General features: G+C 47.1%; 2 protein-coding genes across 4 annotated transcripts in view; both read right to left on the bottom strand.

Moving 5' to 3' along the window:
- Positions 1 to 15,935, bottom strand: part of LOC100673044 (zinc finger protein 709-like) — a 34,260-nt gene extending 18,325 nt beyond the window's left edge. Inside the window, exons 1-2 of one of the 3 annotated variants that reach the window (XM_064280224.1) lie at positions 7,187 to 7,280; positions 5,683 to 6,020 (exon numbers count right to left, since the gene is read on the bottom strand). Coding sequence is in view for 2 of the 3 variants with exons in the window: in XM_064280223.1 (XP_064136293.1) it covers positions 15,855 to 15,863 (9 nt within the window). In the remaining variant the exon portion in view is untranslated. Of the gene's footprint in view, positions 1 to 5,682; positions 6,021 to 7,186; positions 7,514 to 15,854 lie in introns of those variants that run through there. The other 2 variants (XM_010601242.3, XM_064280223.1) reach the window with 2 other exon arrangements.
- LOC100673332 (zinc finger protein 555-like) lies at positions 7,513 to 27,293 on the bottom strand. The gene is made up of 4 exons (XM_010601241.3): positions 27,131 to 27,293; positions 17,357 to 17,483; positions 16,723 to 16,906; positions 7,513 to 15,976 (listed from the first exon to the last, which is right to left on the bottom strand). The coding sequence occupies exons 1-4, from the start codon at positions 27,131 to 27,133 to the stop codon at positions 14,836 to 14,838; spliced, it is 1,455 nt and encodes a 484-aa protein (XP_010599543.1). The 5' UTR covers positions 27,134 to 27,293; the 3' UTR covers positions 7,513 to 14,835.
- Positions 27,294 to 27,967: the final 674 nt, after the last annotated feature.

Here is a 27,967-nt window from a genome sequence, read left to right on the forward strand (position 1 = left end):
CGACTGCTCAGGCGGCCCTCAGGGAGGGGGACCGACACAGCGACTGCTCAGGCGGCCCTCAGGGAGGGGGACCGACACAGCGACTGCTCAGGCGGCCCTCAGGGAGGGGGACCGACACAGCGACTGCTCAGGCGGCCCTCAGGGAGGGGGACCGACACAGCGACTGCTCAGGCGGCCCTCAGGGAGGGGGACCGACACAGCGACTGCTCAGGCGGCCCTCAGGGAGGGGGACCGACACAGCGACTGCTCAGGCGGCCCTCAGGGAGGGGGACTGACACAGCGACTGCTCAGGCGGCCCTCAGGGAGGGGGACCGACTCAGCGACTGCTCAGGCGGCCCTCAGGGAGGGGGACTGACACAGCGACTGCTCAGGCGGCCCTCAGGGAGGGGGACCGACACAGCGACTGCTCAGGCGGCCCTCAGGGAGGGGGACCGACTCAGCGACTGCTCAGGCGGCCCTCAGGGAGGGGGACCGACACAGCGACTGCTCAGGCGGCCCTCAGGGAGGGGGACCGACACAGCGACTGCTCAGGCGGCCCTCAGGGAGGGGGACCGACACAGCGACTGCTCAGGCGGCCCTCAGGGAGGGGGACCGACTCAGCGACTGCTCAGGCGGCCCTCAGGGAGGGGGACCGACACAGCGACTGCTCAGGCGGCCCTCAGGGAGGGGGACCGACACAGCGACTGCTCAGGCGGCCCTCAGGGAGGGGGACTGACTCAGCGACTGCTCAGGCGGCCCTCAGGGAGGGGGACCGACACAGCGACTGCTCAGGCGGCCCTCAGGGAGGGGGACCGACACAGCGACTGCTCAGGCGGCCCTCAGGGAGGGGGACCGACACAGCGACTGCTCAGGCGGCCCTCAGGGAGGGGGACCGACACAGCGACTGCTCAGGCGGCCCTCAGGGAGGGGGACCGACTCAGCGACTGCTCAGGCGGCCCTCAGGGAGGGGGACCGACTCAGCGACTGCTCAGGCGGCCCTCAGGGAGGGGGACCGACACAGCGACTGCTCAGGCGGCCCTCAGGGAGGGGGACCGACACAGCGACTGCTCAGGCGGCCCTCAGGGAGGGGGACTGACACAGCGACTGCGGCTGCGGGCTCAGGCACAGCCGCGATCGTCACGACGGCGCCGAACGGGGCTGTGTCTCGTTCTGCTGTACCCAGGGTCGCCGTGGGTGGGAACTGGCTCGACGGCACCTAACAACAATGCTTACAACCAGATGTCATTCTAGACGAGACAAAACCACAGACTCTGAAAAGGTCAGTGGTTGCCGGTGGGTCAGGGCAAGGGGGGGTCAGGGGTGAGTAGGCGGAGCATGGAGGAATTCTGGGCTAATGGCGCTGTTCTGTGTGACGCTGCAAGGGTAGACACATGACATGAAGCGTTGGTTAAATCTCACAGGACTGTACAACACGACGAGTGAACCCTAATGCAAATGATGACTGTCAGTTTCAGGTAACGCACCAAGGCGTGTCGCTGTGACGCAGGATGCTGTGCACTGGGTGTGGCAAATACCAGCAGGGTCACCCACAGTGGGCAGGTTTCAGCGGAGCTCCAGGCTAAGAAGAAGGACCTGGCCAGTGAAAACCTCATGGATAGAGCAGAACACTGTCTGATACGGTGCCGGAAGATGAGCCCCTCAGGTTGGAGGGCCCTCAAAACACGGCAGGGGAAGAGCTGCCTCCTCAAAGTAGAGTCAATCTTAATGACATGAATGGAGTCAAGCTTTCGAGACCTTCATTTGCGGATGCGGTACGAATCAAAATGAGAAGAAAGCTGCACACATCCATTAGTAATTGGAACACGGGATATATGAAGTATAAATCTAGCAAAACTGGAAGCCGTCAAAGCTGTAACGGAACACATGAATGTTGATATCCCAGGCATTAGCGAGCTGAAACGGACCGGTACCGGCCATTGTGAATCAGACAATCCCATGGTCTCCTAGGCCGGGAAGGACATATTGCAGACAAATGGCATTACGTTCACCATCAAAAAGAACGCTTCGAGATCGAGCCTGAGGTACAACGCAGTCACTGATAGGATAATGCCCACACAAGGAAGGTGACTATTATTCAAATTTACACACCAACCACTAACACCAAAAATGAGGAAATTGAAGATTTTTACCAACTTCTGCGGTCAAGAAATTGACCAGGTGTGCAATCAAGATGCACTGATAATTACTGGTGATTGTAAAGTGAAACTTGGAAACAAAGAAGGATCAGCAGTTGGAAAATATGGCCTTGGTGACAGAAACGACACCAGAGATTGCATGATAAGACCAACGACTTCTTCACTGCAAATACCATTTTTCAACAACGTAAAACGGCAACTACACACCTGGACCTCATCGGATAGAAAACACAGGAATCAAACTGACTACATCTGTGGAAAGAGACGATGGAAAAACTCAATATCATCAGTCAGAACAAGGCCAGGGGCCAACTCCAGAACAGATCATCAATTGCTCAAACGCAAGTTCAATTTGAAGCTGAAGAAAATTAAAACAAGACCACGAGAACCAGAATAGAAACTTACGTATACCTCACTTGAATGTGGAGATCATCTCAAAATAGATATGATGCACTGAACACTAATGACCAAAGATCAGACCAATTGTAGGGTGACATCATACATGAAGAAAGCAAGAGGTTATTAAAAACACAGGAAAGGAAGAAAAGACCAAAACAGATGTCCAAAGAGACTCTGAAACTTGCTCTTAAATGCTGAGTGGCCAAAGTGAGCAGAAGAAATGAAGTAAGAGAGCTGAACAGAAGATTTCAAAGGTCAGCTCCAGGAGACAAAGTATTATAATGAAATGTGTACAGACCTGGAGTTAGAAAACCAAAAGGGAAGAACACACTCAGCATTTTTCAAGCTGAAAGAACTGAAGAAAAAATTCAAGCCTAGAGTTGTAATTTTGAAGGATTCTATGGGCAAATGCTGAAAGCTATGCCACCAGTATTCAAATATGAGCAAGGTCACCTGTGGCCAACAGGGTTCAGCTGAGCTTCCAGACTGAAGGCGTTGGCAAAAAACAACGAACCGAAACCGAGCCCAGTACCGTCAAGTCGATTCCAACTCATAGCGACCCTATAGGACAGAGTAGAACTGCCCCATAGAGTTTCCAAGGAGCACCTGGTGGATTCAAACTGCCGACCCTTTGGTTAGCAGTCGTAGCACTTAACCACTATGCCACCAGGGTTTCCATGGCAAAAAAACAAGTCTCCAGGAATTCACAGAATACCAATTGAGATGGTTCAACAAACGGATGCGGTGCTGGAAGCGCTCACTTGTCTATGTCAAGTAATCTGGAAGACAGCTACCTGGCCAACCAAATGGAAGAGATCCATACTTATGCTTATTCCAAAGAAAGGTGATTCCATCGAATGGGGAAATTATTTAATATCATTAACATCACAGGCAAGTAAAATTTTGCTGAAGGTTGGTGGAAGACTCATTGACAACCTGCCATATGCAGATGACACAACCTTGCTGGCTGAAAGCAGAGAGGACCAGGACCTGAAGTACTTACTGATGAAGATCAAAGACTACAGCCTTCATTACGGACTACACCTCAATATAAAGAAAACAAAAATCCTCACGATTGGACCAATATGCAACATTATGATAAACAGAGAAAAGACTGAAGTTGTCAAGGATTTCGTTTCACTTGGATCCACAATCAACACCCATGGAAGCAGCAGTCGAGAAATCAAAGGACATCTTGCGCACTGGATAATGAAAAAGGAAGACCAAAGAAGAATTGATGCTTTTGAATTATGGTACTGGCGAAGAATATTGAATATACCATGAGCTGCCAAAAGAACGAACAAATACGTCTTGGAGGACATGAAGGTAAAATGCTCCCTAGAAGGCAGAACAGCGAGACTTTGTCTTACATACCTTGGACATGTTATAAGGAAGAACCAGTCCCCTGGAGAAGGACATCATGCATGGTAAATTAGAGGGTCAGTGAAAAAGAGCACAAGCCACAATGAGATTACTGACACAGTGTTTGCAACGATGGGCTCAAATAAAGCAACGATTGTGAGGATGCCACAGGATGGGGCAGTGTTTTGTTCTGTTGTACACAGGGTTGATATAAGCTGGAACCGACTCATGGGCACCTAACAACAACAAACACTACCGTTATCGACCAAATACGAAGGACAAGTGTCCAAAAATCAACAAACTGTTCTGAAGAACAAGGAGGGGGCTTGTCCAACATATATTAAAGATTTTAAAATGATGAGAATCTGGATAGAACAGTGTTAGCAGAGGGATGGACAATTAGGTCAGTGGGAAGAAGAGAGTCCTTTCAGGACCCAAAGCACAACCCCTACATATAAAAATTTCATGTCAATTTCATTTAACCTTTGCATACATTATTTACTGAAGATAAACAGAGGAATTCATATAAGCCATATTTTACTTTTTAATCGTTTTTCATTTTCAATTGGAAGCAGCTTCACTAAATAGAAAACTTTGGTCTAACCTTCTAAATAGTAACATTTGTGAAAGTACAAACCATCAGCAACGAAAATTTTCACATCTCTTTGTAAATAAAGTGACAGGTGTCCTCCCCATTTGTACTCCTACTGATTCTGAAACAGGGGAGTATTTAACTAACCTAGAATTTTCAAAGATTCGCATAAGATTTTAGTAGTCTCCCTCATATTACTTGAAATCAGAACTGCCTTATGAAGAGTTATTTGTTGTTGCTGTGAGCTGCCAGCGGGCCAGCCCCTAACTCACGGTGGCCCCGTGTGAGCTGCCAGCGGGCCAGCCCCTAACTCACGGTGGCCCCATGTGAGCTGCCAGCGGCTCGGCCCCTAACTCACGGCGGCCCCGTGTGAGCTGCCAGCGGGCCAGCCCCTAACCCACGGCGGCCCCGTGTGAGCTGCCAGCGGCTCAGCCCCTAACCCACGGTGGCCCCGTGTGAGCTGCCAGCGGGCCAGCCCCTAACTCGCGGCGGCCCCATGTGAGCTGCCAGCGGGCCAGCCCCTAACTCACGGTGGCCCCATGTGAGCTGCCAGCGGCTCGGCCCCTAACTCACGGCGGCCCCATGTGAGCTGCCAGCGGGCCAGCCCCTAACCCACGGCGGCCCCGTGTGAGCTGCCAGCGGCTCAGCCCCTAACCCACGGTGGCCCCGTGTGAGCTGCCAGCGGGCCAGCCCCTAACTAGCGGCGGCCCCGTGTGAGCTGCCAGCGGGCCAGCCCCTAACTCACGGTGGCCCCGTGTGAGCTGCCAGCGGGCCAGCCCCTAACTCACGGTGGCCCCGTGTGAGCTGCCAGCGGGCCAGCCCCTAACCCACGGCGGCCCCGTGTGAGCTGCCAGCGGCTCAGCCCCTAACCCACGGTGGCCCCGTGTGAGCTGCCAGCGGGCCAGCCCCTAACTCGCGGCGGCCCCGTGTGAGCTGCCAGCGGGCCAGCCCCTAACTAGCGGCGGCCCCGTGTGAGCTGCCAGCGGGCCAGCCCCTAACTAGCGGCGGCCCCGTGTGAGCTGCCAGCGGGCCAGCCCCTAACTCACAGTGGCCCCGTGTGAGCTGCCAGCGGGCCAGCCCCTAACTAGCGGCGGCCCCGTGTGAGCTGCCAGCGGGCCAGCCCCTAACTCACAGTGGCCCCGTGTGAGCTGCCAGCGGGCCAGCCCCTAACTCACGGCGGCCCCATGCACGTACGGAAATGCCGTCCAGTCCTGGGCCGTTCCCCTTACTGGTTGCAGATCGGCTGCTGTCGTCACAGGGTTTTAACTGGCTGATTTTCAGATCACCAGGCCCTTCTTCCTATTCCATCTTAAGTCTGGAAGCTCCACTGAAACCCTGTTTAACAGCATTGCAATCGGTCAGCCTCCGCTGACAGACGAGTGGTGGCTTCGTATGAGGTGCACTGGTCAGGATTCAACCCAGGTCTCCCCTGCAGAGGAGAGTTCTTCCACGGAACCACCAATGCCCCAGGAATGGTGCAGCCTCTTAAATCTCAGATCTTTCACGGGAGGCACACGCTTAGAAAAACTGTCCTATGAAATAAAACGCATGTCTGAGAACTTAAATACACCTATCTCATACCTGTGGCTTTCTTATCGAAAAGGAACAAAAAAATCTGTTTGACTTCAGAACCGGACAGAATTTCGTCCTTTTGTACTTAGGGTCGCTGTGAGTCGGAACCGACTGGAAGGCACCTAACAACATCTTATCTTCGACTTCACTTACATTTTCTCCCAATAAAGTAACAATCTTAAAAACAATAGAAGATTACCAAAAGCTTAAGGGAACTAGACTTTATGGCGGCAATATTTGCTGAAGGAACCAAAAGGGAAGAAAAGCCAATAAAAAAAGTAGCTCAGAGAAACAGGCCCTTCACCTGCCGCTTACAAGGACACCCGCATTCGGAGGTAAAACACATTCCTAAGCTTTGGGTCTAGATCCTTCGTGCTGAGACACAACCACTGGGGGGGATGAGTCCCTGGTGGCGATTGACGGTGGGGAACCTGAGCAGCCACAAGAATTGTATCTGGGACCTCCACACAACCCCCTCCACCCTTGCAGGGGGAAATGCTCCTTCCCGTAGGGTTTCAATTCTTACAAGCGGGGGTGGGGGGACGGACGCTCACCCTGAGACAGCTTAGGATTTTGATGAAATCTCAAATTCAGAAGCCTTTCTCCGGGAGCCTGGCGTTTGGGAATGTGAGAAGGGGTGTGGTCGGAACTGACTCAAAGGCACTGGGTTTTTTGGGGGGGTAGGAGGGGTTAGACAGCGAGGACAGGGTCCTGGATTTGGGCACCTGCTGCCCCCACATCCGGAAGCCTCAGGTGAAACCGGGTCCCCTGGGGAACACCCCGCACCCTGCGGGCGCACCCCGCCCGGCCTGTAGACGAGGGTCCTGAGAGCCCCTCCCACCCAGGACCCCGCAGACCGAGGCGGACTCTCCCCCACGGCGTGTGCGGGACTCGGGCCTCCGGCCCGGGGGCGAGGTCTCCGGGCGCGCGGACGGACAGGTCGCCCGGGGTCCCAGTGCCAGCGCGCCCCGCCCCGCGAGCCCAAGGGGCGGAGGCCGGGCCGGCTGACGCGGGGCTGGAGACTCGGATCTGAGCCGGAGCGCAGGGGCCGCGCCCAAGGCAAGTTTCGGCCGCTTCCGACCAGGCCTCCCCTCGCCCGGTCTCGGACGCCCGGCCCCGCGCTCACCATCTCCGCCTTCGGCAGACCTCCCGGCGTCCTCTGCGCGGGGACCGGGACAGCCGAGGCCGCGCGCCGCAGGCGATACCGGAGCACTAAGCGGCCGCGCGGGGCACTGACGTCGCCGCAGGTTTTGGTGACGTCTGCGGGGTTTTGGGTACCGTCGCCCCGCCTCCGGCGCCCCTGATTGGACGGTTCTCCAGGCGGCCCCACCTCTTGACGGCTGATTGACAAGCGCTGGGCACTTGAGGCTGAGCGGGCGGGCTCCCCCTCTCCCCTCCCCCTCCCCCGGAAGTCCGCATTTGACACAGTGCAGACCAGGGCGGACACTGGCGTTCTCCCCCAGCTCCGGGGCCTCTTGCATCTCCTTCTGGACGCGGGGCCAGGCGGGAGGGCCTGCGTCCCTCAATACAAGGGCCAGTGCGATTTATTCCTTTTTAAACTGGAAAAATTTAAAACAGGAAAACCTGCAAAAGCTGGAACCTGTGTAAGGCAGAAACCTGTCAGAGAAAGAAAACTCAAATATTTTCTACTGAAACAAGCAATAGAAAAAGGATAAGACAGTACCCTGTTAAAGGCAGAAAACTCGCAAGACCTGGAAAAACGAGGCAGTCCCACCAAGTTCCGGCTCTCACGGGGTTCACTGTAATACAAACATGCACCTCTGAAATGTTAAATACAATTCCCTTGTAAGTTTATCTGGGCCTGCTGTGCCTTTCAGTTTTATCACACACACAGACTGGACGACACACAGAGACATACTGACACACCGCAGCCATGCAGTGAGACAGACACTGGCAGACACTTCTGCCCGGTCACAGGGACCACCACAGGAACACACGGAACTGCTACACAGACCAAGGCCCTGCAGACAGGCACACAAAATCACGCAGACTTTGTCACTGGGAAATGCAGGTGACACACCCTGACACAGACCCACTCAGAGGCAGTGGTACCAGAGGGAGTAGCACCCTCCCCCACAGACACAGCCGGCCCTGGCCTTCAGCACCACCACCCCTGCTCCAGCCTTATTTTCCTCCAGAGGATGTGCCACCACCCTTACCTTGTATATTTCACTTATGCCCTTGTTCCTTGTCACCTAGAACTCCAGTTTCAAGGAGACAGGGAAAATTTTTCCAATTTGTTCACTGCAGCATCTACAACAGGGCCCATGTTTTAGTCTCCTGCTGCTGTAACAGAAATACTACAAGTGGTGGGGCTTGAAAGAACAGGTATTTATTTCCTCCGAGTTGTGGAGGCTAGAAGTCCACATCAAGGTCTCACTCTTGTGAATGCCTTCCTTTCAAGGTGGTCCCAGGCGTTGCCTTGTCCCTTAGCTTGTGATGATCCTCACACAGCAGCCGTCTCCAGCCCTACCCCCCGCGCCAGGTCTGAACACACCTCTCCGTAATCTACAAACTCAAACCAAACCCACCGCCATCGAATCGATTCTGACTCATAGTGACCCTACAGGACAGAGCAGAAGTGTCCCACAGGGTTCCCAAGGCTGTAATCTTTACTGGAGCAGACTGCCGTATGTTTCTCCGGTACGGATGGAGGGTTGGAACCACTGACCTTTCAGTTAGCATCTGAGCATTTTAACCACTGCACGACCAGGGCCCCTTCTGTTTCCATGCTGCTCTTCATGTAACTCAAAAGTGGGTATGTTCAGGACTTACCATACACTGATAGGCCCTCCACTGACTGATACTACCACATTAGATTGCACTCGGGAATGTAATTTCATTAGATTATGTTCACACATACAGGAATTCGGCTTCCAACACATATCTCTTGAGGGACACAATTCAATCCGTAACAGCCAGTTACCCACAAGAGCTTCAGTAAGTACTTACTGAACAACCTTGCTCAACAGACACAGGCACACTGGGGTTTGTGCACAGACCCCGTCACAGGCACATGTCAACTTGAGCTTCACAGAGTGAACTGCATTCACGTTCATCCCATGTGGTGGAAGGCTATCTCCCTGCATCTAAACCAGTTTCCAAAGGAGGTTCCTTCAGAAGTCGTGGTCAGTGAGAAATTTCCTGAGTCCTCACTGTCTCTGTGAGAGCTACAGGATGGGATACCTGAGTCCGTGGGAGGCAGGGGCCTGTCACGGCCCAAGTTATGGCACTCTAGATGGGCTGATCTTGTGGGTTAGAAACTCCCCAGGCAAGGTCATCCTTGGGGAGGACTGAAGGTGTGCCTTCATGTTTCAGGAGGATAGCATCCCCACAGGTCTCTGAGGTTACACCCAGGAACCTGGTCTAGCCACAAAGGCAGATTCCAGGAGGCAACCCACTTCCCCCAGTTATGCCTATGAACTGAGGACATCCTAGAGGGTGTTTTCCTAACTACGAAGTGGTTCACAGGAACAAAAGGGGCCCAAGTCCTTCTTCCCTAGTCCTTCAGTTCTTCCTAAGAAGGGTCCCAAGGTTACAGAAAGAAGTGTTGTTCCACACTCATAAACCAAGCTTTAAGAGGGTAAGTATCCTCTTAGCATATGAAATGGTTGTTGGCTAGTTTTATGTTTATTTCTTAAAATACATATACACTGAAATTCACAATTTTAAGTTTCCCTAAATGCATATTTACACCGCTATCAAGGTACAGAACACTCTATCACCCCAAAAGAACACTCTTGTGGGCCCATTTGTACTCAAAACCCCACCCACAACCACTCATCTGTGTTAGATCTCTCTACCTTTGCCTTTTCCACCATGTCCTATAAAATGAATGCCCTACAGCCCGAGGAGGCGTTCTGTAAAATGTGATGCCGTGTTTGTAAAACTGAGTGACCGTGCCTGTCTTCCAGCACTGATCCATATTCTACTTTTTTGACAGAACCAAGTACAGGTAGCAGAGCAGACGAAGTCTTCAAAACTGAGAGGTCGTATTACAGTGAGTTACGTGAGCTTAGCTGGCAAAATTCTGTGGGCTATGTGATCAACTCTCTCAACTGGCATGATAATAGGGACGATGTGGGTGACAGCTCAAATGAGAGGCAGATCTCCAAATCACAACCTCTGCAGTGATACAAAAACATGAATTAACATGGGGAAAATGGAGAAAGATTATCTTTGCTCCATAATGAAAACACAATGGTGCCACTTTTTTTCCTCTGTCCTAGCTAGTGCTAGACATCTAGGCATATGCAAATGATAACTGTGAAAAAGGAAATGGCCTTTTGGAGGCTTTGTGGGTCATTAAAACAAAGTTTCCACCTTCTCCTCCTATAAAACGCATTGAAAATTTTCCTCTTCAAGGGTCTCAAATCGTCTTACTTATGCTGCTGCTGTAAGACAAATACCGCATGCGAGTGGGTTCAAAGAACAGAAATTTACCTTCTCACAGTTATGGAAGCTAAAAGTCCATTAGGGTCCCAGTCATGTGGATTCCTTCCTTGTCAGCAGCCGTAGGTGTTCCTGTCTTCACCTGTGGCACCTGTCTTCACCTGTTTGTGCTGTATCTAGGTCTATTCTGCTCTTAACTCAGAAGTGATTATGTTTACGGCACACCCTACACTGGTATGACTTCATTAACATAACAAAGAAACCCTATGTCTAAACAGGATTATATCCACAAGTATAGTGGATAGGATTCCAACACATATTTCCAGGGACACATTTAAATCCGTAACATTCCACCCACTGGCTTCCCAAAATTCATCTTCTTCCCATGTGCAAAACACATTCACCCTATCACATCATCCACAAAAGGCTTAACCTATTCATTATCAACTCTAAGTTCAAAATTTCATCTTCTCAATCATTTAAATCAAGCATGGGTGAGACTCTGGGCGTGTTCCATCCTGGGAAAAAATTCCTCTTCACCTACTGACCTGTGAAACCTAGACTACAAGTAATCCATTTCCAATGTACAATGGTGGGACAGGTACAGGTAGGCACTGCCATTCCAAAAGGGAGAAACTGGAGGGAAAGAAGGGGTCACAAGTCCAACATAAGTCCAAAACCCAGCAGAACAAATTTCATTAGCTCTTAGGGATTGAAAATAATCTTCTCTTCCCCGAAAACCTCTGAGCAACGGCCTGCCCACCAGGCTCTGGGCATAGGCCACAGTCTCTGTACTCTGGGCGTCACCTTCTAAGTCCACTGGGACAGACATCCCGCTCCCTTGGCTCTAGCAGCCCCATTCTCCTAGTCCACCCGAGTTCAGGCGGCTCCGTTATCTTGGCCCACTGACATGGCAGCTCCACCCTTGGAAACTGAGGCAGCACTGTCCCCGCTGTGCTCCCGCTGATCTCCAAGCTGCACCTGGGATGGCATTTTTCTTTTCTTGGAGGACAAGAGATATTCACAACCAAGTTTTCTGCCCATAGAATTGCACAGGGCAGAAAATTTTCCTTCGTTTTGTCCTGTCTCCATCCCTCTCAGTCTAAGCTGACTGGATTTCTGCTGAGGTAGTTGATTAGATCTATCAGTCATAGGCCAAATCTTTTAGCAAAAGATTGTGTAGCCATGTTCTTGATGAAAGTTTCAGAGCACAATTTCTTAGTCTGTACAACAGGATATTTCAAACCTTTAAGTTCTGGTTTCATTTTGCACAATTTATTTTTAAGTCTCTCTCTTTCCTCCCTAATTCTACTATGAGTAGCAAGGAGTAACCAGGCTGGATTTTCAAGATTTTGCTTAGAAATCTCCTCAGCCAAATATTCAAGTTCATCACTTACAAGTTCTACTTTCCACAAAACATTCAACATAATTTAGACAAGTACTTTGCCACATTATATAAAGGATCATCCTTTCTTCAGTATCAAATAATATGTCCATCATTTCCTTTTAAATCCTCAACAAAAGCATATTTAACATTGTTTCTAGCAACATTCTGTTTATGGCAATAGAAGCTGTCTCTACAGGATTCCTCATTTCTTTCTGACCCTTCATCAGAACTGCGATTAATGTCCACAATTCTACCAACAGTCTCTTCAAACCAAAACAGGCTTTTACCATGAAGCACATCAAAATTCCTCCAGCTTCTATCCGTTAACCAAAGGGCCAAAGCCCTTCCCACACTGTAGGTATTTTTTAGAGCAGACTGCCACTCTCTGGCACCAAATTCTGTCTTAGTTATCTAGTTGTTGTTGTCAGGTGCCATCAAGTTGGTTCTGACTTGTAGTGACCCTATGTATAACAGAACAAAACACTGTCCAGTCCTGCGCCATCCTCACAATCGTTGCTATGTTTGAACACATTGTTGTAGCCACTGTGGCAACCCATCTCATTGAGGGTCTTCCTCTTTTTTGCTGACCTTCTATCTACTTCACCAAGCATGATGTCCTTCTCCAAGGACTGGTCCCTCCTTATAACATGTCCGAAGTACATAAGAAAAGTCTTGCCATTCTCATTTCTAAGGAGCATTGTGGTTGTACTTCTTCTAAGACAGATTTGTTCGTTCTTCTGGCAGTCCATGGTTTATCTAATTTATCTAGTACTGCTATAAAAACAAATACCACAAGTGAGTGGCTTTACTTAACAAATATTGTGTTCTCAATGTTGTAGAAGATGCAAGTCCAAATCAGGGTCTCAGTGTGTCAGTTACTTCCTTTTTCAGTAGCCCTGAGTGTTCCTTCATTCCTTGGCTTATAGATGATACTCACATGGTGTCTGTCTTTGTCTGTGCCAAGGATTTGGGTAAATGTAATTCCCCATCAAATTCACACTGGTATAACACAATTCAAGATAATCATCTCCAACTCTAGATTTCATTATCATATGACAGGCATCTGAATGCAAAGCCTATTGTCTAATTCCCAGTCAGAAGCAAGGTCAAAGAGAAAGGGGCAAAGGTTGAAAATAACAATTTACATCAGACTATATTTTGGAAGAACTTTACCTAATTAAAACTTTCTGCCAACTGTTTACTAGCAAGGATAATGGAATAAGGACAATGGTAATAATGGGGGAAAATGTAAATTCTCTCACTAAAAAAGTAGAATGAGGGAGGGAGAGAGGTATTCACCAACTAGATAGGAGACAAGAACTATCTTAGGTGAAGGGAAGGACAACACACAATACAGGGGAAGTCAGCACAACTGGACTAAACCAAAAGCTAAGAAGTTTCCTGAACAAAACCAAACACTTTGAGGGACAGAGGAGCAGGGGCAGGGGTTTGGGGACCATGGTTTCAGGGGACATCCAGGTCAATTGGCATAACAAACTTTATTAAGAAAATGTTCTGCATCCCTCTTTGGTGAGTGGCGTCTGGGGTCTTAAAAGCTAGTGAGTGGCCATCTAAGATGCCTCAATTGGTCCCGACCTACCTGGAGCAAAGGAGAATGAAGAACACCAAAGACATGAGGAAAATATTAGCCCAAGAGACAAAAGGTCCACATAAACCAGAGACTCCATCAGCCTGAGACCAGAAGAACTAGATGGTGCCTGGCTACCACCAATGACTGCCCTGACAGGGAACACAACGGGGAAGCCCTGATGGAGCACAAGAAACGTGGAGTACAGAACTCAAATTCATGTAAAAAGACCACACTTAATGGTCTGACTGAGACTAGAGGACCCCAGAAGACATGGCCCCCAGATTCTCTGTTAACCCAGAACTAAAACCATTCCCAAAGCCCACTCTTCAGACAAAGATTAGACTGAACTATAAAACATAAAATAATACTCGTGAAGATTGTGCTTCTTAGTTCAAGTAGGTACACAAGACTAAACGGGCAGCTCCTGTCCAGAGGTTGGATGAGAAGGCAGAAAGGGATAGGAGCTGGTTGAGTGGACACAGGAAACCTAGAGTGGAAAGGGGGAGTGTGCTGTCACATTACAGGGATTGCAACTAAGGTCACAGAACAATATAAGTTTTTGTATGAGAAATTAACTTGAGCTATAAACTTTCATCTAAAGCCCCCCCTCAAAATAAAGGTTAAACACAGAGTTACCGTATGACCCAGCTATGGCACTCTTAAGAGTTGAAAACCCAAATCAAAAACACACTCATTGCTTTCAAGTGGATTCCAACTCCTACTGACCCGACAGGACAGAGGAGAACTGCCCCATAGGGTTTCCAAGGCTGTAAATCTTTACAGAAGCAGACTGCCACATCTTTCTCCCTTGGATTACGGCTGGTGACGAACCACAGACTTTTGTTTGAGGAGTCAAGCACTTAACCTCTGTGCCACGAAGGCTCCTTAGGAGTTAAAAACAAACCCCTGAGACTGTGACCCTAAGATACCCTTCTGAACTGGAACTGAAGCCATTCCTGGAGATGACCTTTCAACCAAGCCAGACAGGCCCATAAAATAGTAATACTGGAGAGGAACATGCTCCTTAGAACAATCAATTATACTCGATCAAAAGGGTGACATTTGCCTAAAAGCAAAGATGAGAAGGCAGAAAGGGGTAGAAAATCAGGACAAAAGGAAATGGGGAACACAGGGCAGAAGTGAGGAGAATGCTGACACATTGTGGGGAATGAAACCAACGTCGTGGAACACTTTATGTACAAACTACTGAATGGGAAACTAATTTGCTCTGTAAACTTTCAGTTAATGCACAATAAAAAAATTAAAAAAAAAAAAAGAAGTAGAATTATTATAATGGGAAACTGATAGCCAGTATCTACGACATGATGCCAGTAAGAAAAATCCCAACAAATACTAAAGTGTCATTGTTCTAGTAACTGCTTACTTATAGAACAATTATTTCATAGGGTTTCTCTCCACACTGTGTTCTCCTATGTGTATGTAATGATGTAGGCCAAATGAAAGCTTTCCCACATTGCTTACATTCATAGGGTTTCTCTCCAGTATGTGTACTCATATGTGTTCGTAAGGATAATGGCCATTTGAAGGTTTTCCCACACTGTTCACATTCGTATGGTTTCTCTCCACTGTGCATTCTCATGTGTTTTAGTAACGATGAAGACCACTTGAAGGCTTTCCCACATTCCTTACATTCATAGTGCTTCTCTCCAGTATGCATTCTCACATGTTCTCGAAGGTGTGAAATTTGACTGAAGGCCTTCCCGCATTGTTTACATTCATAGGGTTTCTCTCCAGTGTGTGTAGTCATATGTGTTCGTAAGGATATAGGCCATTTGAAGGTTTTTCCACATTGACTGCATTCATAGGGTGTCTCTCCAGTGTGCACTCTCACATGCCTTTGGAAGGATATGGCCCAACTGAAGGTTTTCCCACACTGCTCACATTCATAGGGTTTCTCTCCACATTGTGTTCTCCTATGTGTACATAACGATGTGGGCCAAATAAAAGCTTTCCCACACTGCTTACATTCATATGGTTTCTGTCCAGTGTGTGTGCTCATATGTGTTCGTAAAGATAAGGGCCATTTGAAGGTTTTCCCACATTGCTTACATTCATATGGTTTCTCTCCAGTGTGTGTACTGATATGTGTTTGTAAGGATAAGGGCCACTTAAAGGCTTTCCCACATTCCTTACATTCATAGGGTTTCTCTTTACTATGGGTCCTTTCGTGCCTTCGAAAGGAATGGAGGTAACTGAAAGCTTTCCCGCATAATTTACATGCATAAGGTCTTTCTCCACTGTGACTTCTCATATGAGTTCTTAGATATGATGGACAACTAAAGGCCTTCCCACATTCCTGACATTGATATGGTTTGTGTCCAGTGTGATCTGCAATATGCATCTTAAGGGAGGAATGGTGCATGAAGGCTTTCCCACACTCACTGCTTTCATATGGATTGACTCTTGTAGGCGTCTTCTTGTACGGAATAAGATTTGGAATCTGGCAGGAGGTTTCTCCACATTGATTACGTTCAGTACTTTCACAGAGTCTCTCAACCATATTTCTGTTAAAAATGAAAAGAATTTTATTAATAGTACATAAGTGACTTTTAATATTTATTAATAACTATTAGGATTACAGTGAGCCCTAGTGGCACAGTAGTTAAGCACTCAGTTGCTAACCAAAAGGTTGGCAGTTCAAACCTACTGCTCCATGGGAGACAGATGTAGCAGTCTGTTTCCATAAAGATTTACAGCCTTGGAAACCCTACAGGGCAGTTCTACTCTGTCCTACAGGGTCGCTATGAGTCATAATTGACTTGACAGTAAGAGGTTTGTGTTTTTGATATTGGGATTACATTTTTACAATTTTCAGTGAACGTTTCAGGCCCTGTGCTGCTGTTGCCAGTTGTTGTCAAGTGTCATTGAGTTGATTCTGATTCATGGCGACCCTATGTACAACAGAACAAAACACTGCCCAGGCCTGTGCCATCCTCACAATTGTTGCTATGTTTGAGCCCTGTGTGGATGGTATTCAAGTGTAATAAATCTGAAATCTCTGGAAAGGGGTTTGACCACAGCCATTATTAAAACAGCAGGTCTTACGTATGGGTTTTCTCAGTAAACATTCCCAACTGAACTGTATTTTAACACTCAGTGCCTAAGTCATGTTTACAAAACTACTGTGAAAATTTATCATAAATAGGTAAAGCTAGGCATGTGTGGGGTTTTTGTTTGTCTGCTTTTTTAATTTCACAACATACTAAGATTTTCTCCTGGGATACTGCTTTCTCCTATGAACACAACTCACCTCATATTCCTGCCATGGTTTTCAGGCTGATCTTCATTGCTAAGGTCTGCCGAAATTTTTCCTAAAATGGAGGCCCAAGAATCATTTCCTGTGAACTTTGTTATTCTATGTTCCTTGGATATTTTTTTCCCAGAAATATCCTGTTGAGAAACTGACCCACTAGCTTTACACGAAGACTCATCATCTGAAACCAAAAAAGTGAACAAGTCTTATGAGGAAAAAGAAAACTGTATCAAATAAAGATGTTAAGAAGTTTAGCTGTTTACAGACTTCATTGATAACAGGCACAAGGGGTCAAAATGGAAAGCAACTCCACAGACACAGTAAAATTCCCTCAAGGTTTCCAAAACCAAACTTATCTGGGCCCCCAAAGATCTGTGAAACCTATATGCACACCGATCACAGTAAGGGAATTTCAAGTCTTTTAACCAAGACAGAAAGAAAAACTCAGTTTACACATAGATTCTCATGGTCATGGAGGAACTATTAGACTCAGGCTCCATGACGGTGGTGACCCTGTCTGCCTTACTGATCAATGTATCCCCTTTCCACATCACAAATCTTGGAACAGGCTTGATGAGCAAAAAGTGCTTGTTCTCTAAATAACTAAGGGAAGGAGTAACGTCATCCTTACCTAGTGAGGCCAGGTTCCTGAAGGTTTCCAGCATCACATCTCTGTAGAGCTTCCTCTGAACCGGATCCAGCAAAGCCCACTCTTCCAGAGTGAAGTCCACAGCTACATCCTCAAAGACCACAGACTCCTGAAACATACGACATACATATGCAGGAGGACGGGTAAAACTGATAGAACTGGGGAACTAGACTCAATTCACAGGCAGTTCAAACAAGATTCGGAGGTCCCTTAATATCTACCCTACTACCCAGTTACCAGGCCTTTTACTTTCTGTCTACACTCTAACTCATATATTAAACAGCACCACTTACACACGGCATTTGTCTCAACCTTTTTTATTGTGACTATTTCGAGTCCTCTTCCTCTATATCAGAACAGTCCAGAGCACAGGGGAGAAACGAAAAGAAATACGATACAAATGAGACAAGTCTTTCCATTTTAAAACAACAATTTCTTGTGAGAAAAAACTATTTCACCTCCTTCCCTACTTGTCTTAGTTACCTAGTACTGGTATAACAAAAAAACCAAAAGTAGGTGGCTTAATTAAACAGAAATGTATTTTCAGACAGTTTAAAAGACCGTTGTTGCTGTTGCTAGGTGCGGTTGAGTCAGTTCTGACTCACAGATACCCTATGCACAACAGAATGAAACACTGTCCGGTCCTGCGCCATCCTCAGAATTGTTGCTATGCTTGAGCCCACTGTTGCAGCCACTGCGTAAATCCATCTCATCAAAGGTCTTCCTCTTTTTTGATGACCCTCTACTTTACCAAGCATGATGTCCTTCTCCAGGGACTGATCCCTCCTGACAACATGTCCAAAGTATGTAAGACATAGTCTTGCCATCCCCGCTTCCAAGGAGCATTCTGGCTGTACTTCCTCCAAGACAGATGTGTTTGTTCTTCAGGCAGTCCATGGGATATTCAGTATTCTTCACCAACACCAGAATTCAAAGGTGTCAACTCTTCTCCAGCCTTCCTTATTCATTGTTCAGCTTTCACATGCTGGACAGGGTCAGGCTCACCTTAGTCCTCAAAGTGACATCTTTGCTTTTGAATACTTTAAAGAGATTTTTTGCAGCAGATGTTTAAGAGACTGAAGTCTGAATTCAGGGTGCTGAATCTACAGGAAGGCTTTCTCTCTTAGTCAGCACTCCAGGAAGGTCCTTGTCCCTTTACCTTCTGTGTTCTGGTTCCTTAGAGATCTCCATGTCGCTTGGCATCTATCTTACCCCATCTCTGCTTCTCTCAATTACTTGTTTCATCTCTTTTATGCTTCCAGTGGGACTGATTTAAGACACACCCTACACTAATCCTGTCTCATTAACACAGAAAAAACTACCCGTTCCTAAATGGGATAATAAACACAGAGATAGAGGTTAGAATTTACAACACATAGTTTTGGGGGATACAATTCAATCTGTAACACGACTGGTCACCACATCACTCAACACTACATAAAACACAGAGTCAAACCTAGATTAGGTTTCAAATAATAAAAATATATTGCAAGACTGGGAGCTTTTCCTTCTCTTTTTCTTACCACTCGTAAGACGCTAAAGTGCCTATGGAAACCCAACTTGCAACAAGGGCCAGAACTAGACAGGTCCAACTGCCTGAATGAAATATTGTTTTGGATCAGCAATGATGTTAATTTACCTGTGTATCAGTTACCACAGGGTCAGTATCTACTTTTCCTCTCATGCCACTTCATGAAAATTGGATGTTATTGAGAAGTTGGAGCTCAGGAAGAAAAAACACAAGAACATAGACCCCCACACATTCCCTACACTCCCAAGCCTTGGTGCAGCTGCTCACTAATGCAGAGCGCACACACCCACACACTCCCCCACCCACACACTGAGGCTGTAAGATGTCAGAAAAACACTTTTCACCAGAGCAATAATAAAGTACCCTTCTCTTGCTGACCTTGAGGCAGAGGTTAAGAGTCCCACATTGCAAAAGTGTTAACTGAAGTCCAAAAAACAGATGTTCCCAGAATTGACGGAATACTAATAGAGATGTTTCAACAAATGGATGCAGTGCTGGAAGTGCTCAGGTGTGTATGCCAAGAAATTTGGAACCTGGCCAATCAACTGGAAGAGATCAATATTTCTGCCCTTTCCAAAGAAAGGTGATCCAACAGAACGTGTAAATTATCGAACAATATCATTAACACCACATGCAAGTAAGATTATGCTGAAGATAATTCAAAAATGGCTGCAGCAGTACATCAATAGGGAACTGCCAGAAATTCAAGCTGGATTCAGAAGAGGACATGGAATGAGGGATACCACTGCTGATATCTGAGGGATCATGGCTGAAAGCAGAAAATACCAGAAAGATGTTTACCTATATTTTACTATACAAAGACATTCAACTGCGCAGATCATAACGAATTATGGATAACACTGCAAAGAATGGGAATTCCAGAACCCTTAATTGTGCTCATGAAGAACTTGTACATAGACCAAGAGAAAGTCATTAGAAGAGAGCAAGGGGATACTGCATTGTTTAAAATCAGGACAGGTATGCGTCGGGGTTGTATCCTTTCACCACACTTACTCAATCTGTATGCTGAGCAAATAATTCGAGAAGCTGGACTATATAAAGAAGAACATGGCATCAGGACTGGTGAAAGAGTCATTAATAACCTGTGTTACGCAGATGACACAACCTTGCTTGCTGAAAGTGATGAGAACTTGACGCACTTACTGATGAAAATGAAAGACTAAAGCTTTCAGTATGGATTGCACCTCAACATAAAGAAAACAAAAATCCTCACAACTGGACTGATGAGCAACATGATAAACAGAGAAAAGACTGAAGTTGACAAGGATTTCATTTTACTTGGATCCATAATCAACACCCACGGAAGCAGCAGTCAAGAAGAAATCAAACAATTGTATCGCTTTGGGCAAATCTGCTGCAAAAGATCTCTTTAGGCTGTTAAAAAGCAAAGATGTCACCTTGAAGACTAAGGTGCACTGATCCAAGACATGGTATTTTCAATCACCTCATATGCACGCCAAAGCTGGACAATGAATAAGGAAGACCAAAGAATTGATGCATTTGAATTATGGTGTTGGCCGAGAATACTGGGTCTAACATGAATGAACAAATCTGTCGTGGAAGAAGTACAGCTAGAATGCTCTTTAGAACTGAGGATGAGGAGACTACGTCTCACATCCTTTGGACATGTTATCAGGAGGGATCAGTTCCAGGTGAAGGACATCATGTTTGGTAAAGTACAGGGTCAGCAAGAAAGAGGAAGACGCTCAACAAGATGGACTGACACAGTGGTTGCAACAATGGGCTCAAACACAGCAACGATTGTGAGGATGCTGCAGGTCCGTGCAGTGTTTTGTGCGATTGTACACAGGGTCGCTATTAAGTTGGAACCAACTGGATGGCACCTGACAACAATGAATAATATATAATGAGCTCAAATGTAGCAACGATTGTGAGGATGGCACAGGACCAGGGAGTGTTTCGTTCTGTTGTACACAGGGTCACTATGAGTTGGAACCTACTTGACAGCATCTAATAGCATAAGATACAAAGGGTTCAGTACTGTTTTTCCCCAAAAGAACATACTCCCTTGACTCAATTTCCAGGAGGAAGTGATTCCCCTGGGCCACTCAAGAGGTTACACTCTGTTAAGGATTGAATTGTGTTCTTTCAAAATATGTGTTCTAAATCCTAATCTCCATACCTGTGGTTATAATCCCATTTGGGAATGCATTGTCTTTGCTATGTTAATGAGACAGGATTAGTGTAGGATGTGTCTCGAATCAACCTTTTTTGAGATATAAAAGAGATTAAACAAGCACGTGAGCGAAGGAGAGATGGGGTAAGATAGATGCTAAGACACATGAAGATCTCTACGGAACCAGGAAGCAGAAGCTGAAGAGACAAGGACCTTCCTCCAGAGCCAACAGAGAAAGGAAGCATTCCCCTTGAGCTGGAGCTCTGAATTCAGACTTCTAGCCTCCAAAACTGTGAGAAAATAAATTTCTGTTTGTTAAAGCCACCCATTTGTAGTATTTCTGTTACAGCAGCAGTAGACAGCTAAGATACATCCCAATGTCACTCATTCCCTCACTACTTGTTGGGCACACAAACTTGGGGTCACAGAAACCACTGAGCTGCATGTGCCTACTGATGTCCACATGCAGGGGACAGAGAAAATACTGCCATGCAACAACACTGACTGTTGGGAGGGCAGTCTGTCACACGGCCACCTCTCACCTGGACCAACTAATCAGAAGTCTTGGGTCTGGTTATTCCCTGATAATGGAAGACGGGAACTGAGCCTCCCTTGTCCTGGTTTCTTTCTTTTTTTTTTTTAAATCAGGGAAACTCCTTTCCTGTTATGGGCCTAATGAGTATCTCTTTGTTCTGCTTATATGTGCACATCATATGGTGCTTGGCCAATTCAATTACTATATGTTCCTGGAGGAGAGGGAATAAAGGTCCTTCAGCTCCAACACAAGAGGGGTTAGCACAGACCACCAGCCCTGGGTTGACTGCAGGGAGTAACCTGCTGGCCGTGGGGGACTAGTACCCACTCCTGAAGATGACCTTGCTCTGTCTCTTCATCAGGTGATGAAAATGTTGTTCCATCCAATGCCTCTGTGTAAGTCATGTTTTTCTTGACACAACAGTGACGCTAGGGTTTACCTATTCAGCAGGGCAGCAGGATAGGAATATCTGTATTGATGGTACATAGTAAAATGAGCTCCCTGGGTCAGTCTTAATTACTCTAGGTACAGCTATGTATAGTGATTATCATTTTAAAAAGCTCCATTACCTAGTGTGCAGAAAAGAGTTACCACAGGTGTGATATTCCTTATCATGACAAAGGTCTGCTGGCAAGGTCAGCTCCTGGCTGGTGTGCAAGCACTTGGAATTTCAGGAGGGTTCCAACTATTGTTCTTGTTAAGATGTGCTCACTGTGCCTAAACTGTTTATGCAAACAATACGGTTTATGACGACCCCTGCTTTCCTTCTGGGAGTCTGGAGTTTTGGTACATGCAAAGCAGAGGGTGCTTACATGATCATCTGCCAATAAAAAAACTTGAGAACTGAGTCTGTAATAAGCCTCCTTGATAGACAACATTTTACATGTGTCACAACTTTATGTTGGAGGAATTTAGTGCAACCAGAGGGCTCAAAAAATTGCACCTGCTAAACTGTACACTTAAAAATGGCTAAAATCACAAATCTTTTGTTAAGTGTGTATTTTACCACAATAATCTTATGGAAACATAAAAAGAAAACTTGCCAACAAATATTTATAAGCATTTTATTCATAATTGCCAAAAACTGGAAACCTAGATGTCCAATAGGTACATGGATAAACAAACTGTGGTACATCCATTAAATGGAGTATTACTCAGCAATAAAAAGAAATGCACTACCAAGCCACCAAAAGATGTGGAGGAACCCTAAATGCATATTGCTAAGTGAAGGAAGTCAGTCTGAAAAAACTACACACTATATGATTCTAACTCGATGACATTCTGGAAAAGCCAAAACTACAGGGTCATTGTGAGTTGGAATCAACTTGATGGCAATGGGACAGAGACAGCAAAAACATCCGTGGTTGCCAGGGATTGAGGGAGGAGGGATGACCAGCTGGAGCACAGAGGAATTTCAAGGCCATGAAGCTCTTCTGTACAATACTGCAATGGTGCACACATGACACAAAGCATTTGTCAAAACTCATATGTGGTAAAACACAGAGTGAACACTAATGTAAACTACAGGTTTTAGTTAAAAGTAATATATTCATAACGGTTCATCAGTTGTAACATACGTACCACAAGAATGGAGTGGAATACAAGATGTTAGTAACAGGAGAAACAGGGTGCAAGGGAGGAGAGGAGGTACAGGAAAACTATAGTTTCTACACGATTCCTCTGTAACCAAACATTGGTCTGAAAAATTAGGTCTATTTTTTTTTAAGGACCGGATAGTATCAAAGCAGAATGAAATAAATGGAAAGATGGTATACATTCTTAGAACAGAGAACTTAGTGTCAAAATGGCACTTGGATGGCAAGCTCCCTCAAGAGAGACCTACGGTCTCTATACAACTCCTTTCATTCCCAACCCAGACTTTCTTTAGAATTTAACAAATACGACTACTACAAACCTAACAGGAAGAACAAACGTTGGATAATAACCAAAATGTCTTAAGAACAAGGTGGGGCTTGTCAAACACATGTCGAGGATTTTAAAATGTGAGCAATCCAGACGGCGTGGTGTTAGCAGAGGGACGGACAACTAGATCCATGGAAAGAACTGAGTCCTTAAGCTGGTCCCCTAGAGATGGAAATTTCATGCAAATCTTGCTGAACTTTCCCATGTATGACTTATTAAGGATCAACAGAAGAATTAATATAAACCATAGTTTACTTTTTAATAGTTTTTTAAAATTTTAATTGGAAGCTACTTTTCTGTGTAGGAAACTTAGATCTAATCCTCTAAACACTAACATTTATGAAAACGCAAACCACAAAAATAGAATTTCCAAATCTCTTTGTAAAGAAAATGACAAATGGCACCAGAGTTTGTACTTCTACTCTATCCCAAACTGGAGAGTATTTTCAGGAATGAGTAGTTAACTGCCCCAGAGGTGTGAGTCTGACCTGACAAACGTCTTAGGATTTTTAAGAATTAACATCACCTTTTATTAGTTTCCCTCATAACAACTGAAATAGGAATTTGACTCACAGCGACCTCATAGGACAGCGTAGAGCTGTCACAGGGTTTCCAAGGAGCGCCTGGTGGATTTGAGCTGCCAAGCTTTTGGTTAGCAGTTGCAGGTCTTAACCACTACGCCACCAGGGTATCGCAGGAACAGTACAGCCTTTTAAATTTCAAACTTTTCAAAAGCCAGGCAGATACACAAAAGCTGACCTACAGAATGAAAAGTGTATCTGAAAACATAAATACTCCCAGCTCATATCTTGAACAAAAATTCTCTGTGGATCCAGAATTCTCTTATCTTACTATATCATCTCTCTGAAACCATTCTGAGAAAATAAAAATCTTCCACGTAGAAAAAAATCTTCCACGTTGAGCGAAATCACTCAAACCCAAAGCTTCTGCATAAACATTACCAAACGCTTGGGGCAACAACTTCTACGGCAGCAACGCCTGAGGAAGGAATTCAAAGGGAGGAAAAGCCAACGTGAAAAGCAGCCCAGATAAGCAGCCTGCTTCAGCCAATGTTCACAAGGAAACCCATATTCAGAAGGTTAAACAACTCCTGACCTTTAGGTCCAGACTCTTACACCACGAAGACAGTCGAGTCCCTGTGGTGGAGGCGGGGGAGGGAGGGGGACCTGAGCAGTCACAGAATGACGTCTGGGACCTACCTCCACACCCCTTCTTCCCCCTCCACGGCTTCAATGGTTACACATGAGAGCACGCTCACCCTGCGTCAGCTTAGGATGCTGAAACACAGCTGAAGTCTCAGATTCATAGACCCTTTCTGCAGAGACAGAGCCCAGAGGAGTCCTCCCTCCCTCTGCCCTCACAGGCCTTCTCAACACGTGCAAATGACACTCTCACGGCACCAGCTCTGTGGATGCACGCTTCACGCCTACCATTAGAACAGCCCCAAGACGACGGCAGGGACAGCCTCTGAAAGGGCATCGTCAGGGAGGATCTCCAGCTTCCCAAGGCTCTGGAACTTCTCTGAGCACAAAAGGCTCCTGAAGGAGGTTGTTATGCGAGGCCACCTGCTGAGGGCGGCAGGCTCCCTTGGGAGAACCAACCTCCTTCACCTCCTCCACCGGCTCACTGGCTTCAGCACCCTGCCTCCAGTCAAGGTTATTCACTTCGGACCACCACCGACATTTTAAACAAGACAAATCTAGTGTTTGAAGATTCCAACAAAACCACTCGAACCCCATGTTTCTGCATAAGAGAAGAAATAAAACTGTGAGGCACCTTTCAGTGCCCGATAAGAAAACACACAAATTCTCGTTCAGAAGATAAAGGTGTCAGTTAATTATTATTGCCATGATACAAAATATTTTGTAAAAAATCCTATTTCAACACTTGTAGGTGTTACAGTTTTTTACATGTTATCACGAAGGGCCAGTCACTGGGGAAAGACATCATGCTAAGTAAAGTAGAGGGTCAGTGAAAAAGAGGACGACCCTCAACGAGATGGACTGATACGGTGGCTGCAACAATGGGCTCAACCATAACAATAATTGTGAGGATGGCACAGGACCGGGCAGTGTTTTGTCGTATTGTACACAGGGTTGCTGAGTCAGACTCAAGTCCACAACACCTAACAGTAACAACAGGTGTCACAAATCTTATCTCATGGGATTTGGCATTAATCTCTGAAGGCCAGATAATAGGAAACACAATTACCCACAAACTCTCCACCCTATAAAGTAGAATAAGATGTTCTGGTGAGTCTTTGTAATCCAACAACTTATCTACCACACTTTCTCTGTAGAAAGGTATTCCTTTTTCTGCAGTCATACTGGAAGGGAGATTTTCTCTATTTCTCTAAGATTCTTTTCCCCAGTGGCATGTTCTCAACCTAAGCCCTGGAAGTCCACTTTTATCAAGCAAAAGAAAAGACTTGAGAAACTTACTGCCCACGGTCTGGGGAAGAAAAAAGGTAAATAAGGATTTTTAACAAATGGAATATAAGGCTGGAACATTGTAATTTTTTCCCTGAAATCCATCTTTCTTGACTCTTTGGCAATATTTTCTTATCTTTCAAGCTCTTTTAAAGTACTCTGTATTTACTGAAAAACCGAGGCTCCAATGGGTGAATGATCTTTTTAGATGACAAACCCAGAGGGGGCAAAGCTGACTGGAACACAGACATGTCCTACCACATAGCACACCCCCTCCCAAACCTGCACTTTGAGCTGTTCCCTGACCACCCTCCCCACCAACACCCCACTGTGCCCCACCCTGTGACTAAGGTGGACCTTGCATTTGAGGGTGTTCCATTCACCTCACTGGGGTGGTTCTCTGGGTCTTTTGGGTCGCTTTTTCTCCCATCTCTTCTCTGTGAGACCCGGAGGGGAGGAATCGTCTCTGTCTTTTTCCCTCATAACCGGCATCGTGTCAGCTGAGGACTAGCCTGTCTCCAAATGGAATGAAAACTGGGGCTCAAGGAATAAAATCTCCAGAGAGGCCAAGTGGTTGTTTTTTACATAAAGGCTTTATCAGGGATTCCCCACACCGCGGCGGTGCGCCAGGAGGAGACGATATTCACGCCACTCTCCACGAGAAAAGGCAGCTGAGCTCATACTCTCGCAAGGAGACCTAATCCCCCTTATTTAAAAAGGACCACCCATTGCTCTGTAGTTGGTAATGATGTTGTGACTCGGAGGAGGGGAGCCTGGATTCGGAAATGCGGAGAAGGATCTGGAATTTGGGTGATCTTTTTTTTTTTTTTTTTATCGCCAGCCCTAGGGGAAGCCAGGCAGGGGGACGGGTCGTGGATTTGGGCACCTGCTGCCCACACGTACTGCAGCCTCCGGGAAAACCGGGTCCCCTGGGGGCATCCACAACAATCCCGCCGGGCTCTGAAGACCCCGCAGGCCGAGTGGGACCCTCCCCCACGGCCTCTGCGGGACGCGGGGCTCCAGGCCGGGCCGAGGTCTCCGCGCGCGGGGACGGGCAGGACCCCCGAGTGGTGGCGCGGAGAGGGGCGGCGCGCACGGCCCCTTCCAGCCGGTCCGAACCGGCCCCTCCCCATCCGGGGGCCCCCGTTGCCGCGCTCACCATGGCCGTCTCCCTTCTGGGGAGACCTCGGAAGGTCGCTCCTGCTGCCCCTCCAGGCTAGGGCATCTGAGAGGACGGGACGGTGACACGGGGACCCGGGGCTGCGCACGGCGGCCGAGACGCGCCTGAGCCGCGACCGACCCGAACAACGTCATCCGCACGCGTTCGGGGAGCACCGCCCCACCTCCGGCGCCTGTGATTGGACAGTGAGGGCGGCACCGCCTTCGGCGCCCCTGATTGGGCCGCTCCTGCAGCCTCACTCTCAGCGTTGAATGGACAGTTCCCACGGTCCCACCCCCGAGCCCCGGATTGGGCAGTCTTCTAGTCTCCGCCCCAAAACCCAAACCCATTGCCTCGGGGTCGCTTCCGACTCCTAGCGACACTGTAAGCCCCATAGAGCCTCCAAGGAGCGCCTGGTGGATTCGAATTGCCAACCCTTTTTTGGTTAGCAGCCGAAGCACCTAACCACTACGCCACCAGGGGTTTTGTTTACTACCACGCCCCCTTTCCTTGAGTGACAGGCGGAGCGGGGCGTTGCTTAGTGAGCGGGGCTTCCTCCTGGCCCCGCCCTCGGGACGTTAGCATTTGACAGCACGCGCTCTTCGTCTTCCTCCGTTGTTGCGAGTGGAACGTTTGGACCCGCAGCGGCAGCCTGGGCGCGGGAACTCAGACCAACCAGAAGAAACGAGGTCTGCTCATTACAGTTCTCAGCGGGACGTTTCACACAGGAAGAGAAATTATTTTAGATTAGTTTTTCAGTGAGTCTCCAGGTTAATTGTGAAAGATAAAGGCTATGATGTCCCTAAGGCAATTAAATTTCCATTTTAACTAATATAA

Source organism: Loxodonta africana, chromosome 3 (assembly GCF_030014295.1).
Source record: "Loxodonta africana isolate mLoxAfr1 chromosome 3, mLoxAfr1.hap2, whole genome shotgun sequence".
In the NCBI taxonomy this organism is placed as follows: domain Eukaryota; kingdom Metazoa; phylum Chordata; class Mammalia; order Proboscidea; family Elephantidae; genus Loxodonta; species Loxodonta africana.